Source organism: Taudactylus pleione, unplaced genomic scaffold (assembly GCF_031769625.1).
Source record: "Taudactylus pleione unplaced genomic scaffold, aTauple2 ptg000116l, whole genome shotgun sequence".
NCBI classification, from domain to species: domain Eukaryota; kingdom Metazoa; phylum Chordata; class Amphibia; order Anura; family Myobatrachidae; genus Taudactylus; species Taudactylus pleione.
This window is the reverse complement of record NW_028284518.1, coordinates 1,217,197-1,231,346: the sequence shown is the minus strand read 5'-3', so window position 1 is coordinate 1,231,346 and position 14,150 is coordinate 1,217,197. Positions and strand designations below refer to the sequence as shown.

Genomic DNA, 14,150 nt, shown 5'->3' with positions numbered 1-14,150 from the left:
GCTGCTCGCAAAAGCTGTGGGTGGTCACCCACAGCTTATCGAGCGGCCAGGAGGCCATTTTTTTTTTTAAAAAGCGGTCGCCCTTATTCACTTTTTGTGAGCAGCTCTGAATTAGGCCCTCAGTACACACCAATCACACCAACCGAGTACAACCACTGAACCACTCTCTAGTGTGTCTGGATTCGCACATTGTATTCTCGGTGCACCTCCATCCTAGTACTATCTCGGAGTCCACCTCCTGTACCAATGGTGCTCCAATATCTGCACTCCATGCAGTCAGCACTCTCCCAGTCAGCTCACTCACCACTCTCCTCCAGTGCCGGCAGAGTGTCCTACTCCTCTGTGGGTCTTTCCTCTAGTCTCCCATTGTACCACTTCAGGAAGCAATTCCCTTTGTGCCTACTCTCTAGCTGTAGGTATAGAAACCATACTTCCAGTGGGCCCTAGCGGTATACCCTTCTCCATTTCCCATTCGCATTGGATACCTGACCAAAGGACCGCAACTTGTTTGCCAGGATCAGCTGAAATCCATATCCCACTTGAAGGGGTCACTGGTGAACACCTCTCGGCAGGTTAGACTCCGCACCCTTGGTCAGGTCTCGTCAACATTTGATACTTGTGGATGAGGAGAATGTACATCCAGGCCCTTCATCTACGATTTTTCCCTCAACCCGGGACCACAGCTTTCTGCCCCTCAGTAGGGGATTCCATGGAGTCAGGCGTGACAGTCTTTAAGTAGCTTTTAACTCTCACTGCTGTTGGTCCCATGTTAATATTAGCTTATACATACTTGCTGACTCTCCCTAAAATAGTGGGAGACCCCCCTGACTCCCCGTAGAGTCTAGTAATTTCCTTCATGATGAGAGTAACAGTGATTATGTCATCACTCTCCACCCATACTGATAAAAGTATGGATTAAAATACTGAGACATTGGTTGCAGCTACCCTTTGGATTTTTCGACTTCTGTTTCAGATACTACGTATCTACTTTAGGGCTTATTTACATTTGGACGTAAGTTAATTTTATGACCTGTTTCTCAGCCGAACCAGCACACCCTCTCCTTAGGGCCATTCATGTTGCTTTCTCAATCTCCCTGTAATGCTTTTTCAAAAATAGGCAAGTATGTATCCATGCACCCTCTGAAGAGGTTACAGAAACGTGGCTGTTACATTCTTATTCACCTGAAGGTAAATGCATTGGTTAGGGACTTTAAAACTGTTACAGATATTGTACGAAAGATCTCAAGGAGATATTGAAGAGCAGGCACAGGTGGGAGATGTGAGGGTCATACACAGTGAATTGCATTATTACTTCCCATGCTGCTCAGTGCCATAATTTGCAGCATTGGTCTGCAGGGCCATAACTAGGAGTGTGCAAGCGGGCATGCACCCTGGCATCTACATACAGCCACTCTGAGTATCCTCCGGACGTGTCGGGCAGTGTTGCACTTCCCGATGCTGGTTCCCCCATCCCCTCTGCGTGACTTCATGATGTCTTGTGCTTTGGGAGCAGGTCAACACAGGGCACTTCAGAGTCTTGTTACAGCACTGTTGGGCAGTTGGGGCGTGTGACCACAGTGACGTGATTCAACCTGAATTGTACCATCAAGTCGCTAGCTTCTCCAGTGCAGGTGGGATGCTAGACTACTTTCTCAGAAATCCAGTAGAGCTGCCTAACATTCTGAAGTCTCCTGAACACTCCCAGAGAGTAGGCAACTATATTTTAAAATAAAGCTATCCATCCATATGAAGATCACACTGTAAGTATTCATGGTACTTTAAACACTGTACATACACTGTATATGGCAGGCAACCGTTACTGGCAGTGTGATACTTGTACTGATGAATAGATCACTATTTTTACATCCACTTCACTATACAACTACCAATCAATTCTGTAAAAACTATGTGAGTAGGATGATTAATTTCATATCACCTGAATTTCAGAATAACAATATTCCACTTCTTTTCCAGGGAAACAAAAGCACCGACCCTTTCCAATCTTTGAGAGATATTCTATGTAATAATCATTTCAGCAACTGCTCTGTTACAAACAATGGGAATTACTTGTGCAATCTTGAGGAACACCAAAACAACACAGCTCTTTTTAAATTCCCAGGTATGACATTTTATTTAGTTGTTCAATAGCTTGTATGCAAAAGATTGATCACCTTTGGCCAAATTGTATGTATCACTGTATCTCTGAGAGGTCTGTTCATCAATCTTTCATCGCTTGAAGCGATAGTAAAAAAAATTTCTAGCCAGTTTACCGAAAATGTCACTGGGTGAAATGAGCAAGGTGTAGTCACTGGGGATACTGTCTGCCAGCAGTGAAAGGACTGTTGGGGCCTTCTGTCCAGGGCCGGCTCTACAATTGGGCAGCTGCCTAGGGCGCTGGGCTCTGGAGGGAACCAAATAGTCTGCCTATCACAATATTAAGGATGTTCCTGAAAGAGACATTCTTGTTGTACTAAATGCAGGTGACAGCTGTGGAACATCTAAGATGCTGCCTCCTCACTTCACCTGAGGGCTGGAAAGTGGGTCATGGTGGGGGAGGGTGGCTGCGGTTCAGTAGGCTGAAGTTTTGCCTAGGGTGCCGAAACGCCTTGCACCGGTCCTGCTTCTGGTGCTACGTATGTGTGAGCCGGCTTGTCAGATCGCACATGTGCAGTGGAACCTGAAGTCAATATAATGAACCCAAAAACTTACCGCCAAGTAAAAAATCTAACAAACATAAATGACTTGGTGAGTGATAAAATATACATTATATAATAACCTAAACGCTAGTCAATGTCCAGTCATATGTGCTGGTAATCCACAATTCCCAAGCTCATTTAATGTCCGGTAACCACTTACCTGGCGGCATCACATGTGGTACAACCGCAGGCTCAACTCTGCCCCTAGGGTTTGTCGCAAGTAATCTCATGTTCCTCCACTCCACCCTGGCACTTAGAACAGCGGCTGTGATATTGACTGTCTATGATCGCCAACATCACATGCTCTTTTTGCACCCCAGAATGCCTAGTGATTGGCATTCTAGGGTGATCCCTCTGTCTGACCACAATAAGTATTTGGAGGGGAACTGAAATTCCTCTCTGAGCAGCACTATATAATTGCAGATCGACTGCAGAGCGAGCTAATGTATGATCATCAGCCCCTCTGCTTCTTCCTGCTCAGAGGGGACTGATCAGTCCTCTCTGAGCTACATATTACTCACTCTGCTGTGCTCTGCATGTAAAGGAGGGGGAGGGTAGGAGGTGGCAGTGAACACTACAGGGGCATACATTTTTATAATCTAAATATATTGACCTATGGCCATAGGAGTTGGAATTGATGATAATTAAAGAATCTATGACACCACCTACAGATGTATTCACAAAAACCTTACCTCCGTGCCCTACAAGTCTCATTAAATATAATGCATGAGCGACGTGTGACTAGGTAGCACCTTTTTACCTTCAAATGCATCTTATACGCAAAGTGATGCAAATAGGACATACAAGCGGCTGTGACACTGTAATGTAGTGTTTTGCATGCAGAAACACCTGCAGTTGCACACAGAATATAGGCATGCCTCATACGATTTTAATCAGCAGAAGCTTGTGCATCCCATTCGCATTGCTTTGCAAATAAGACTTATTTGAAGGTAAAAAATTGCATGAAAAGATGCTCTGTGCTACCGAGTCACATCATGGCATGGCGTGAAAAGAAGGACTATTTAATGCACAAGGAAGTAAGATGTATGTGGACACATCTGTGGGTAGAATGTTTCAATAAAATATTTTTAAAAATAGATTTAAAACTATGTTTTTAGGCCAATTAAAATAAAAAATTGACAATTTCTTATGAATTTTTGGAATAAAAATTTGTCAGTCAAGTGGTTAACTACTATACAGACTACATTGAGGTTTTTTTAAGCTATTTTATTAAAATGGATCAACAATCTTGGCATCCAGATAAGATACAGTATATATTAAAGTCCATTTTGGAGAATAGTTCAATGCCACAAGGTTAAAAAAAAAGGAATAAATTAGGTTATCTGTACCAGCATTTGAACTTGAAATATTGAAATAAAACAGACTACATATTTTGCCAATGTACCTTGGGGAGAATTCAATCCCTATCGAGGTGTACAAGAAAATAAGCAATGTATTAAGCAGCAATGTGTGCAACAGAACTTTTATGTAATACGTAATGCTTAATTGATTTCCCATTGACTAACTGCGCTGAATATTCCCTTGCTGTGTGGCCATGTTTTGATATGACTTCCTACTCAATTTTTTATCTGACTTCCTCTGATGGAGATTTAAAATAATTGGAGTTCTATTTAAATGTGCTGTTTCTGTTATTTATTTGTTACTGCAAGATTAAAAGTCTCAAATTACATATGTAACTATATATGAGCTCTGGACAAAATCCACCATTTCGTATCAGTGCTGAAATCCATTAAGAAATATGTTGGCATACAGATTTCCTAATTTTTATATGAACCATTGATTTATCAGCATCAGTAACCAAAGACAATAAAAATAATTTCTCAACCGTCTAAACATTTAAGTTTCCGACATCCTGAGATCAAAATGGATTCAAATGCAAATTTTTACCTCTGATCAACAAAATAATATGTTAATTATGTCAAAACAATAGTTACTGTAATGTTTTGTCTTTATTATAAATAAAAACTGAAAACTTATTATAGAATTATTCAACCCTATCGCTAATAGACACCTAAATACAGTAAAAGTTGATTGAGTTGATTTTTTTTTTGTGCTAATAATTATAATGTTACAAAGTAAAATCTTACAAAATACTAAAGGGGGTGAATGTTTTGTAACAATTTTATATGCCATTGTAGTTTTAGGGCCACTAATAATTGACATTTAAGTGGAAACAATTTCAGGTAGTATTGCAGGTGTGACAATCCAGATTAAATTTATAAAAATGTCCAAAGTACAATATATCTAGTAATCTGGTTCCATTTGATATGAGAAATTCACTCCTGTTACAAAGACATTGTCACAGTGGGGATGTAGTTATGAGACCGGCGACCGTGATGCTGCCAGTTTCAATACCGACAGCGGAATCCCAACAAGGGACTTAAAATAGACATTGAAATACCGACACTTATCTTAATCCCGACGCTGGAATGCTGAAGGACGCCAGCATGAAAGAGGTAAGTCCGGGGCGCTCTTAGCGCTAGCTGCGTGGGGGGAGAGGGTTAAGTTTATGGAGTGCAGCGGTGTTAGGGTTTGGTTTTTTGGGGGGAGAGTTAGGATTAGGCACCCCTAGGGGGGAGGGATAGGATTAGGTACCACTGGGGGGTTTAGGCACTAAGAGGGGAGGGTTAGAATTAGGCATGAAGGGGGGAGGCTTAGGTTTAGGCATAAACAGGAAGGGTTAGGGTGCGGTTAGTGTTAGGCTACAAAAAGGGAGGGTTAGTGTTGGGGGGGTAAGGGTGGAGGGTAAGTATACTTACCCAACAGGATACCAACCATCAGGATGCCGGCATTACATACACATTCCATCACAGTGCAAGTTTGGGTATCTTACAAAACTCTGATGCTACAGCTATAGTACATTTCACATATCCACGTAAACTATTTGCTGTTATTCAGAGTTGGGTGAGATCCTCAAACTTGCTTCAGAATATTATTACATTTAGGCCATATATGGGAAGGTTAGTGCAAAACATAAAAGACTAAAATGTTTGTCACCTAGAAAAGACTTTAGAATCTAACATTATAATTTTTTCCCCTCTTTTCTAGATTGTTGGGAAAAAAACATCAAAGAAACGCATCTTAACTCCGAAATCATTTTCTCTTTAATTGTTTTATTATCCGTAATTACAATGTTTCTCAGTTACGTAAGTATATCTACATATGACATCAATACTATTTTCTTAACTAATTAACTTTTATGAGAGGTATCAAAGCACCAGTGATAAATGTAGAGGACTAATCTTTTTTATAAACAATTTATATTGTACCAAAATTATTTTAAACAAGGAAATGCAAACTAGAATACACTGACCATAAAAGCCCTTCACAACACTAAAATAAGCATTTTGATGTCAGTTGTCACCATTACCTCATAGGTCGATAAAGTCATCATAAGTGTTTAGTTTTCAATAACTACTTAAGTTGCATCAGCAAGTATCAGTGATTTTATTTTATAGTATAGCTACTTTACTTTTATTACATTGGATATTATTGGCTAGATTTACATTAGATTGTGTGTTAAACATTGACACAAAATGCAAACTTATTACTAACACAGTGGGTCTAACTTAGAGTTTGACGGAAGCAATTTATATGGCGTAAAAACTGCATATTAGGCACGTGTGCCAAAATGTGTCCATATATGAGTTTGTGCATATACTAGACTTGCAACTTTTTAAACCTGGATAATCATAATGTGAGTGGCCAGGAACAAATTGAGTGCACATTAAAAGTAAAAAATGTAGATGGAACTGTAGCATGGCCCTTTGAGATAAGATCTAATTAGACTTGGACTTCTCACTTGATGATTATGACATGCTATAATAAATTAGCTCTATGCATGTTGACCTCTTCAGCTGGTAGCACGTCACCACAACATCACACTATGCTATATCAAGTTGTGGCCATCTATAATGATTTCCTGCTTGTCATTTCCATATGGACTACTGCAAATTCCCGTTGGATATATAAAGCAGTAAATTATGGTGTTGGGATATTTAGTATTTTACAGCATTTTATATTTAACATTCAACTTTGACATTTATTGATAAGATTGCTACAATACTATTCATTCTGGTTTATAAAATATGACACGTTGGTACATTATGTTGTGTACAGATATAGAGTAATGCAACAATGGAGGCATTACATGCTTCATACTCTAACATGTGCCCAGAATATATATATATAGATATATATATATATATATATATATATATATATATAGATATATATCTCTATCTATATAGATATATATAGATATATATATAGATATATATCTCTATATAGATATATATAGATATATATATATTATATATAATATATATATCAAAAAGAACAAAATATAATTTTAGTTCTTTTATATAGATATCTGGTATAGGTTGAAATTCAATATAGATTAAACAACATTGTCAGACACACACTTTATTTGTACAATTTGTGTCTCTAATGGTGAGCTAACCATGGTATATAGATTTATATCCATATTTCTAAAACATTGTATTTATTTTAAAGAGTGACGTCAAATTCTTCTAGCACTTGGCTTTATTAATTCATGTTGCACAATGTTTCTATGCTACCAAAACACATTGAAATAGCATTGGCGCCTATATGAGGAATATACAGTACTATAGAAATGTAAAGACGTGATAATACCAGCCTTATGATTGTCAGAATTATAAAATTAAAAGTTTCAAATTTGCCATTTTAAATGTAAAAAGACAAGAACATGTTGTGCTGGCCAAGAAAAAATAGCATTTTCATTTTTTTTATTTTTTTTTCAAAGTGTGCTTTTAACGTCATTGGAAAGCACTGGTGTTAACCAAAAATTTCACATCTCAAAGGGCAAATATAATATTCTCCAGAAAGATTCAGTTCCCCTTTTATGCATTTCACTTTTCATCGCTGCATAGGAAAATGTCAGCAGCATGTTCTGCTTTTCTTCATTAGTATTTGGAAATGTAAAATAATAATCTCTTCCTAAATCAGTAGCATAATATGACAAACAGCATGTTTGCATGAGCAACTGCTTTTATTCAGTAATGAATAGATTACATATTTTATAGTACATACCTTTTTAAAACCATATATATACCTTTTTAGAATGATAAAATCTAAAGCTACAGAATACTGATTAATGTAATCAGTTATTTATTTAAGTGAAAGTATATGGGGTTTGGAATAATTTTCCTCTAGCAATTTGCTATCTAACCGGGCGCATACAATACTACTGGAAAATTCAGGTTTAATTAAATCAATGATCTGTGACAATTAGCTTGCATACAGCATATTACGTTGTTAAGCAGTGATCTGTAAATGCTTTCCTTTGTATTTCCCCCCAAATTGCTCAATATTTAGAGAAGTGATGTTCAGCTACAAATGGTTGCAGCAGAAAATTGTTCATGCCAATAAACTCAGCAGTGTGAAAATGTAATAAAGCTACATTTTAAAAATGTTATGTGTACGGTTACACTTGTCTAAAGGCAAACTAACTTATAGGTCTTAGCTAGAGCAGCTGTGACAAAATGTGAGGTCACCCATGTTCAGTGGAAAAGGCCAGCTGTCAGTCCAGTGGAAAGTTAGGAGTTATAGGTATTACAGGATTATTTGAATGGGTCCAGATCAGTACTAAACCCAATCAACAGCATGAACTGGAAGCAATAGCCAGTGTCTCTCACTTCAGTATTTTATACAGAAGAATATTTTTAATCTAGGCTAGAGGTTCCCAAGCACGATCCTCAAGACAAACAGTCCAGGTTATAAGGATAGCCATATTTGAGTACAGGTGACTAAATTAGTACTTAAGTTATTTTGATTTAACCATCTGTGCTCAACCATGGATATCACTAAAACCAGGACTGTTATGCTGGCCATACACCTACACGACCAGCATAAGATCAGATTCATCATATGATTTCCCTACGATTCCCCAGAGCTCCCTGGCAGTATCGGCAGCATATTTGTTGTTTTTCTTAGCACACGATCTGTCGTAAGATCGATCCTGTGTCTCACAGGCTCATAAGAGAAACAGTCATTGAAATGATTTGAATTGCTGCACGATGGATCACATGAACAAAATAAATGGCACGATCTGCACACGATGCGATGGACAAGATGTGCTGCACATCTGATCATAAAATCCGATTATAGGAGCTGCGGGAGCGCGCATCGGATCATATCTTACTAAAATAATACACGATTTTCACAAGATCCATCTTATGACTCATCGAAAATCAGGCAATCGGCCAGAAATCGTGTAGGTGTATGGGCAGCATTATTGTGCCTACAGGACCGAGGTTGGGAATCACTGATCTAGGCTGTAGATGGTTGATCTTCAGATGCTGCCAGCTTCACTATGTAGACAAAAGTGATAGGACACTGACAGCAAATAGATCAACAAGATGTTATTGACGTCAGTACTTTGTATGTCCACCACGTGCAGTGATTACTGCAGACACCCTTCTTGGCAACTGTCCACAAGTTCCTGGACAACAGCAGGTTGTGTGTTTGCCGTTCTGCCCTAAGTGCAGTAACCAACTGTGACACTGAAGAAGGTCGAGCCAGCCTAGACTGCACCCATTGCTCCAATTCGTCCCAGAGGTTCTTAATAGGATTAAGATCTGGACTCTGAAAATGAGAGAATACCTAAACGTGTATCAAGATCACAAACCTGTTAATCTACAGTATAACTGCATTTTCTTATGTGTATGTTGCATTTTTTTTCCACCTGATATGATGTGCCGCAGTAAATGTTCCCAATAGGCGGTACCTAAACAAATGCTGACAAATTACCGTCAGTTACAGTGGTGAGGCAGGTCACATGTGTTTTAGACTCTGTAATATGACTATGACTCTGTAATATGACTGACTGACTATGACTCTAATATGACTGACTCTGTAATTTGACTATGACTCTGTAATTTGACTATGACTCTGTAATATGACTATGACTCTGTAATAGATAGTTGACACAAGGCACATTCTATTTCTTTCTTACAGCTCTGCCTACAGAAAACGTTAAAACAGTCTGTCAATAGGAAACAAACTATATTATTGCATTGCAATGAACCAGAGAGAATTGAGCTTGGGTTGCATGAGGTAAAAACACTATAGTAATTCAGTAGGGCTCATTTACTAACTGAAAGCCACCTTTGGTCCTGCTCTTCATTATGATTTGTGCAAAAATTCAAATTCCTGCCAAACCCCAAATGCTTGTAGTACAAGATGGCAGCATTTGCAGAGAGACGGACATTTGCTCAGGCTGAGGAGGTGAGTTGGGCTAAATGCATATTTCTAGGAAAATTTCACTCTGCAAAATAACTGACATTTTACCTTAACTCATAGGTAGCAGGCTCTGGGACTTATCCTACACATTAAGTAGTGGGACTCCATGTTGCACTTTGTGTATGAAGCTTTGTATTCCATTTTACTATATACCGAACAGTGCAACACAATAAAAACAGTGTTAATATTCTCTAACTCTTGTTGTTCAATTAAGCCATAAATGAGGCTACACAGATTATATATCAATATTTTTTTAAGTTTTATTTAATGAAAAGGTTGGTACTAAAGCAGTAGGAGGTTGGTCTTTAATGGGATGTTTGCACAGTGCGCTTCTTCAGCTGTTTCCTCCAGTATAGGCCTAAACCTTAATGTGCTCTGTGCAGAACATCCAGTTTCGTTGGTGTGAAACCAAGGTGTTACGTGGTAGACCTTGAATGTGAATCATGAATTAGGACCTCTTCATTGAAATACAAAATTTGTAAGTCATATCAACCAATCAGTAACTTTATTTCATTGCACGAGACGGGTAAATTTAATTGCTGATTAATTGCAGTTGTTCAGTTAAAACTTCGAACCAAAATGAAATGTTAGTAAATGAGCTCTAATGATGTAAGAAGCATCATCTCCATGTAAAAGGCAGGTACTCTTTACAATGCTTGAACGTGGTGGAACATTCTCCATTTTGATGTATTGGTTAAGAAGAAAAGAGCAAGGCATTCTGAGAGAACAAGACCACCCATTGGGATGATATGTACTCTTCTGAGTAACTAAGAAAAGCAGCTCAACACCATGCAACAATGTATCATGTACTAGACTAGAGCTATTTAATTGAAGATTCATATTATAAATAAGCTATCAAATGTTTTATTTTATCCTTAAATGGATACACATATTGAATGTAATTGTCACTGTGTGATTGTTTACATGTGGTTCCTATCTGTTTTTGCCAAAACATAAATATACAATTTCATACTCTGGTCTACGCTTCCTTGTTCTGTTAAGTTTATTTAAAGCCAGAAATATGACATTTAATAATGTCATTTAATAAAGTTGACATTCACAAGACAGAAATGCATGACATTCGGCTTGTTTCCCAACTGTGATGAAAATATATGACTAAAAAACGTTCATTGTGTAATATTCTATTAAGACCTTTTGTGTGGGAGCTACAAAACTATGACATTTAAATAGGCAAGATGTAATAATCTCAATAGAAGCAATAAACTGGGGGGGATGTAATGGATGACAAATTTACAGCTACTTGTAAGTTTTACCATGAAGAAAAAGATAAGCTGCGCTACTGTGACTGGATAATGACATGTGCTTGATTAATCAGAAAATCACATTAGGCTCTCTGAATCAAAAATAAACAACATTTATTGGACATACAATAAAATTCATAAAATATAACTCTTATATGAGAGTATAGATCACAGTGATACAGTTGTTGCAACAACTCATATGGCCATTTAAAAAGTATCCATTTAGTAAATCATTACCCAGTAAGGGATTTATGTCCTTGACTTGAGTTCAATTTGTGAAAATAAAGGGTCAAATGCTCACCATTTTCCACATACAAATACTTTTGAATGTCCAGCAAATGCCTGATGTAGGTTGGCTTCCAACTGGCACTTGTAGTGTGCCGGAATTTGCTAATAGAAATAGCGCTGGAGACAGTGGAGTGTTCCGCAAGACTACATTGCACTCAGCAGTGAAGGAGCCGTGAATTGACCACCTAGCATATGAGGCTAAGTAGCGGCTGTGCTGAGGCCAGTGTCCGTCCGACACCGCGGTCTGTATGCCAATCTCCCGTTGCTGACAAGCAGTGTGTGGAGCGGCACTGTGCTACATCCTGGGCTGCCGGCTGCTGATGCTCCGGTCTAATCCGAAGCTCCCATGAGATCGATCTTGAAAAAGCTCCAAGAGGGCAGCGAAATGCGTCGAAGGGGTTAAGACTGTGAACAGTGTTCAGCAACTCTCAGCACATCTTGTTACCTGCCACCACCATCCACAAGTACACAGAGAAGCGGGAGCTCCGGATTAGACCAGAGCATCAGATGCTGGCAGCCCAGGACGTAGCGCAGTGCCTCTCCACACACTGCTTGTCGGCAACAGGAGATTGGCATATAGACTGCGGTGGTCGCCTCATATGCTAGGTGGCCAATTCATGGCTCCTTCACTGTTGAGTGCAACGTAGTCTTGCGGACCACTCCACTATCTCCAGCGCTATTTCTATTAGCAAATTCCGACACACTACAAGTGCCAGTTGGAAGCCAACCTACATCAGGCATTTGCTGAACATTCAAAGTATTTGTATGTGGAAAATGGTGAGCATTTGACCCTTTATTTTCACAAATTGAACTCAAATCAAGACATAAATCCCTTACTGGGTAATGATTTACTAAATGGATACTTTTTAAATGGCCATATGAGTTGTTGCAACAACTGTATCACTGTGATCTATACTCTCATATAAGAGTTATATTTTATGAATTTTGTCTTATTGTATGTCCAATAAATGTTGGTTATTTTTGATTCAGAGAGACTAATGTGATTTTCTGATTAATCAAGCACATGTCATTATCCAGTCACAGTAGCGCAGCTTATCTTTTTTCTTCATGGTTGTAGCTTTTTTCATGTCAGACTAGCAATTGACATTTAGGCTTTGCAGCACTGTGAACTGTGACAATTATATAAAAATATCTAGATATATTTCTATATTTATATTACAATATTATATTCTTACTACAATTATTACACTATTAGAACTGTGTTCTTTTGAGCGCCAGGCGTTGGCTGAGGACGTCTGTTTTTTGGACTAACTTCAGGTGATACAGTTTGCTCTACTTGTAAGTTTTACCTCTAAATTGGTGGATGTGTTACCCAGCAATTTAGAGGGTTAAAAATCAAGTTGCCAGTGATGCATGGCAGGTTTAAAACAGACACATCACTAGCGACTTATGCTAATAATAATAATAATAATCACACATGAGGTCACCCCATTCTACAACAAGTCCATGCTATTCAGCATAAAACTCTTGACCCATTTTTCTTTTTTATGCCTGAGTAGCATGGGCCAGATAGCTCTAATATCAGCCTTGAGAGGATTCTGGCAAATTCATGGTTTCCTTTGCATTAGCACATATAGAACTTTTTACCAAAAACTTGTTGGTCACATCAGTGGGTTTAACATTACCTGTGTGGAGAAATCTCAGATCATAAGAGAGGCAGTTTGAAGACTTTATAGAGTCAAAGCAGTAGGACAGTTCCAGCTAATGTAGCTGTATAGAAGATGTTGTTAATGTATGGCAATCTACTTTTACTGTATGTCTAATAGCTACCCATGAGGCACCTCTGTATCTCACCTGTTGCCTAATACTTTAGTCTTTAGGCAAACCCATTTTATTTATCAAAGTTGAATAACGTCTTTTCTACAAAATACTGTACAATATTAAGATGTCTGGTAATCTCTGTAGTGTTGGTCTCTCTCTCGTTCTCTCTATCTCTCGTTCTCTCTCTCACTCTCTCTCTCGCGCATTCTCTCGTGCTCTCTTTCATTCTCTCTCATTCTTTCTTGCTCTTTCATTCTCTCTCTCTCTCTCATTCTCTCTCGCTCTTTCATTCTCTCTCTCTCTCTCTTATTCTCTCTCGGTCATTCTCTCTTGTGCTCTCTCTCTCTCGTCTAGTTTACCAATGTTACAAAGGTAATAAGAATGTGGTAGGTATCAACAAAACTGCAGTAACTTTTACATGATTTGAGCATAAAACTGAGCTGATATTAGCCTAGGTCCCTATTCCCACTGTGAATAGAATAAAGGTGTCATACTCACCTGCAAGATCTCCATGATGTCAATGAGACCTCTAACATGATGGGGTGTTAGGACTTTTAAAATAAGTGTTTAGCCTGCTGAACACATCTTCTAATTGAAACAGTCCTTACCAGTGCTTGAATTTTAGTTAAACATGTACTGTATGTATTTTATGTCTATTGTATAATTCTTAAATTCTGCCAGGTGGGGTGGCACACACAACTACTGTTGTGTAGACATGCCTTTGACCTAATTGTGTTTGCATCTATATGCAAGTCTGAGAGAAATCCGCTTGCTGTCTCTGTAAGAGAATAAGAATGTGTGAAGAGTTTTGAAAAAA

At 38.4% G+C, this 14,150-nt stretch overlaps 1 protein-coding gene across 1 annotated transcript in view; it reads left to right on the top strand.

Annotated features, from left to right (window-relative positions):
• Positions 1 to 10,948, top strand: part of LOC148524716 (uncharacterized) — a 29,611-nt gene extending 18,663 nt beyond the window's left edge. The window contains exons 4-6 of the mRNA XM_088471753.1: positions 1,975 to 2,119; positions 5,766 to 5,863; positions 9,717 to 10,948. Of these exons, the coding sequence (XP_088327879.1) occupies positions 1,975 to 2,119; positions 5,766 to 5,863; positions 9,717 to 9,830 (357 nt within the window). The 3' untranslated portion in view covers positions 9,831 to 10,948. The remainder of the gene's footprint in view (positions 1 to 1,974; positions 2,120 to 5,765; positions 5,864 to 9,716) is intronic.
• Positions 10,949 to 14,150: the final 3,202 nt, after the last annotated feature.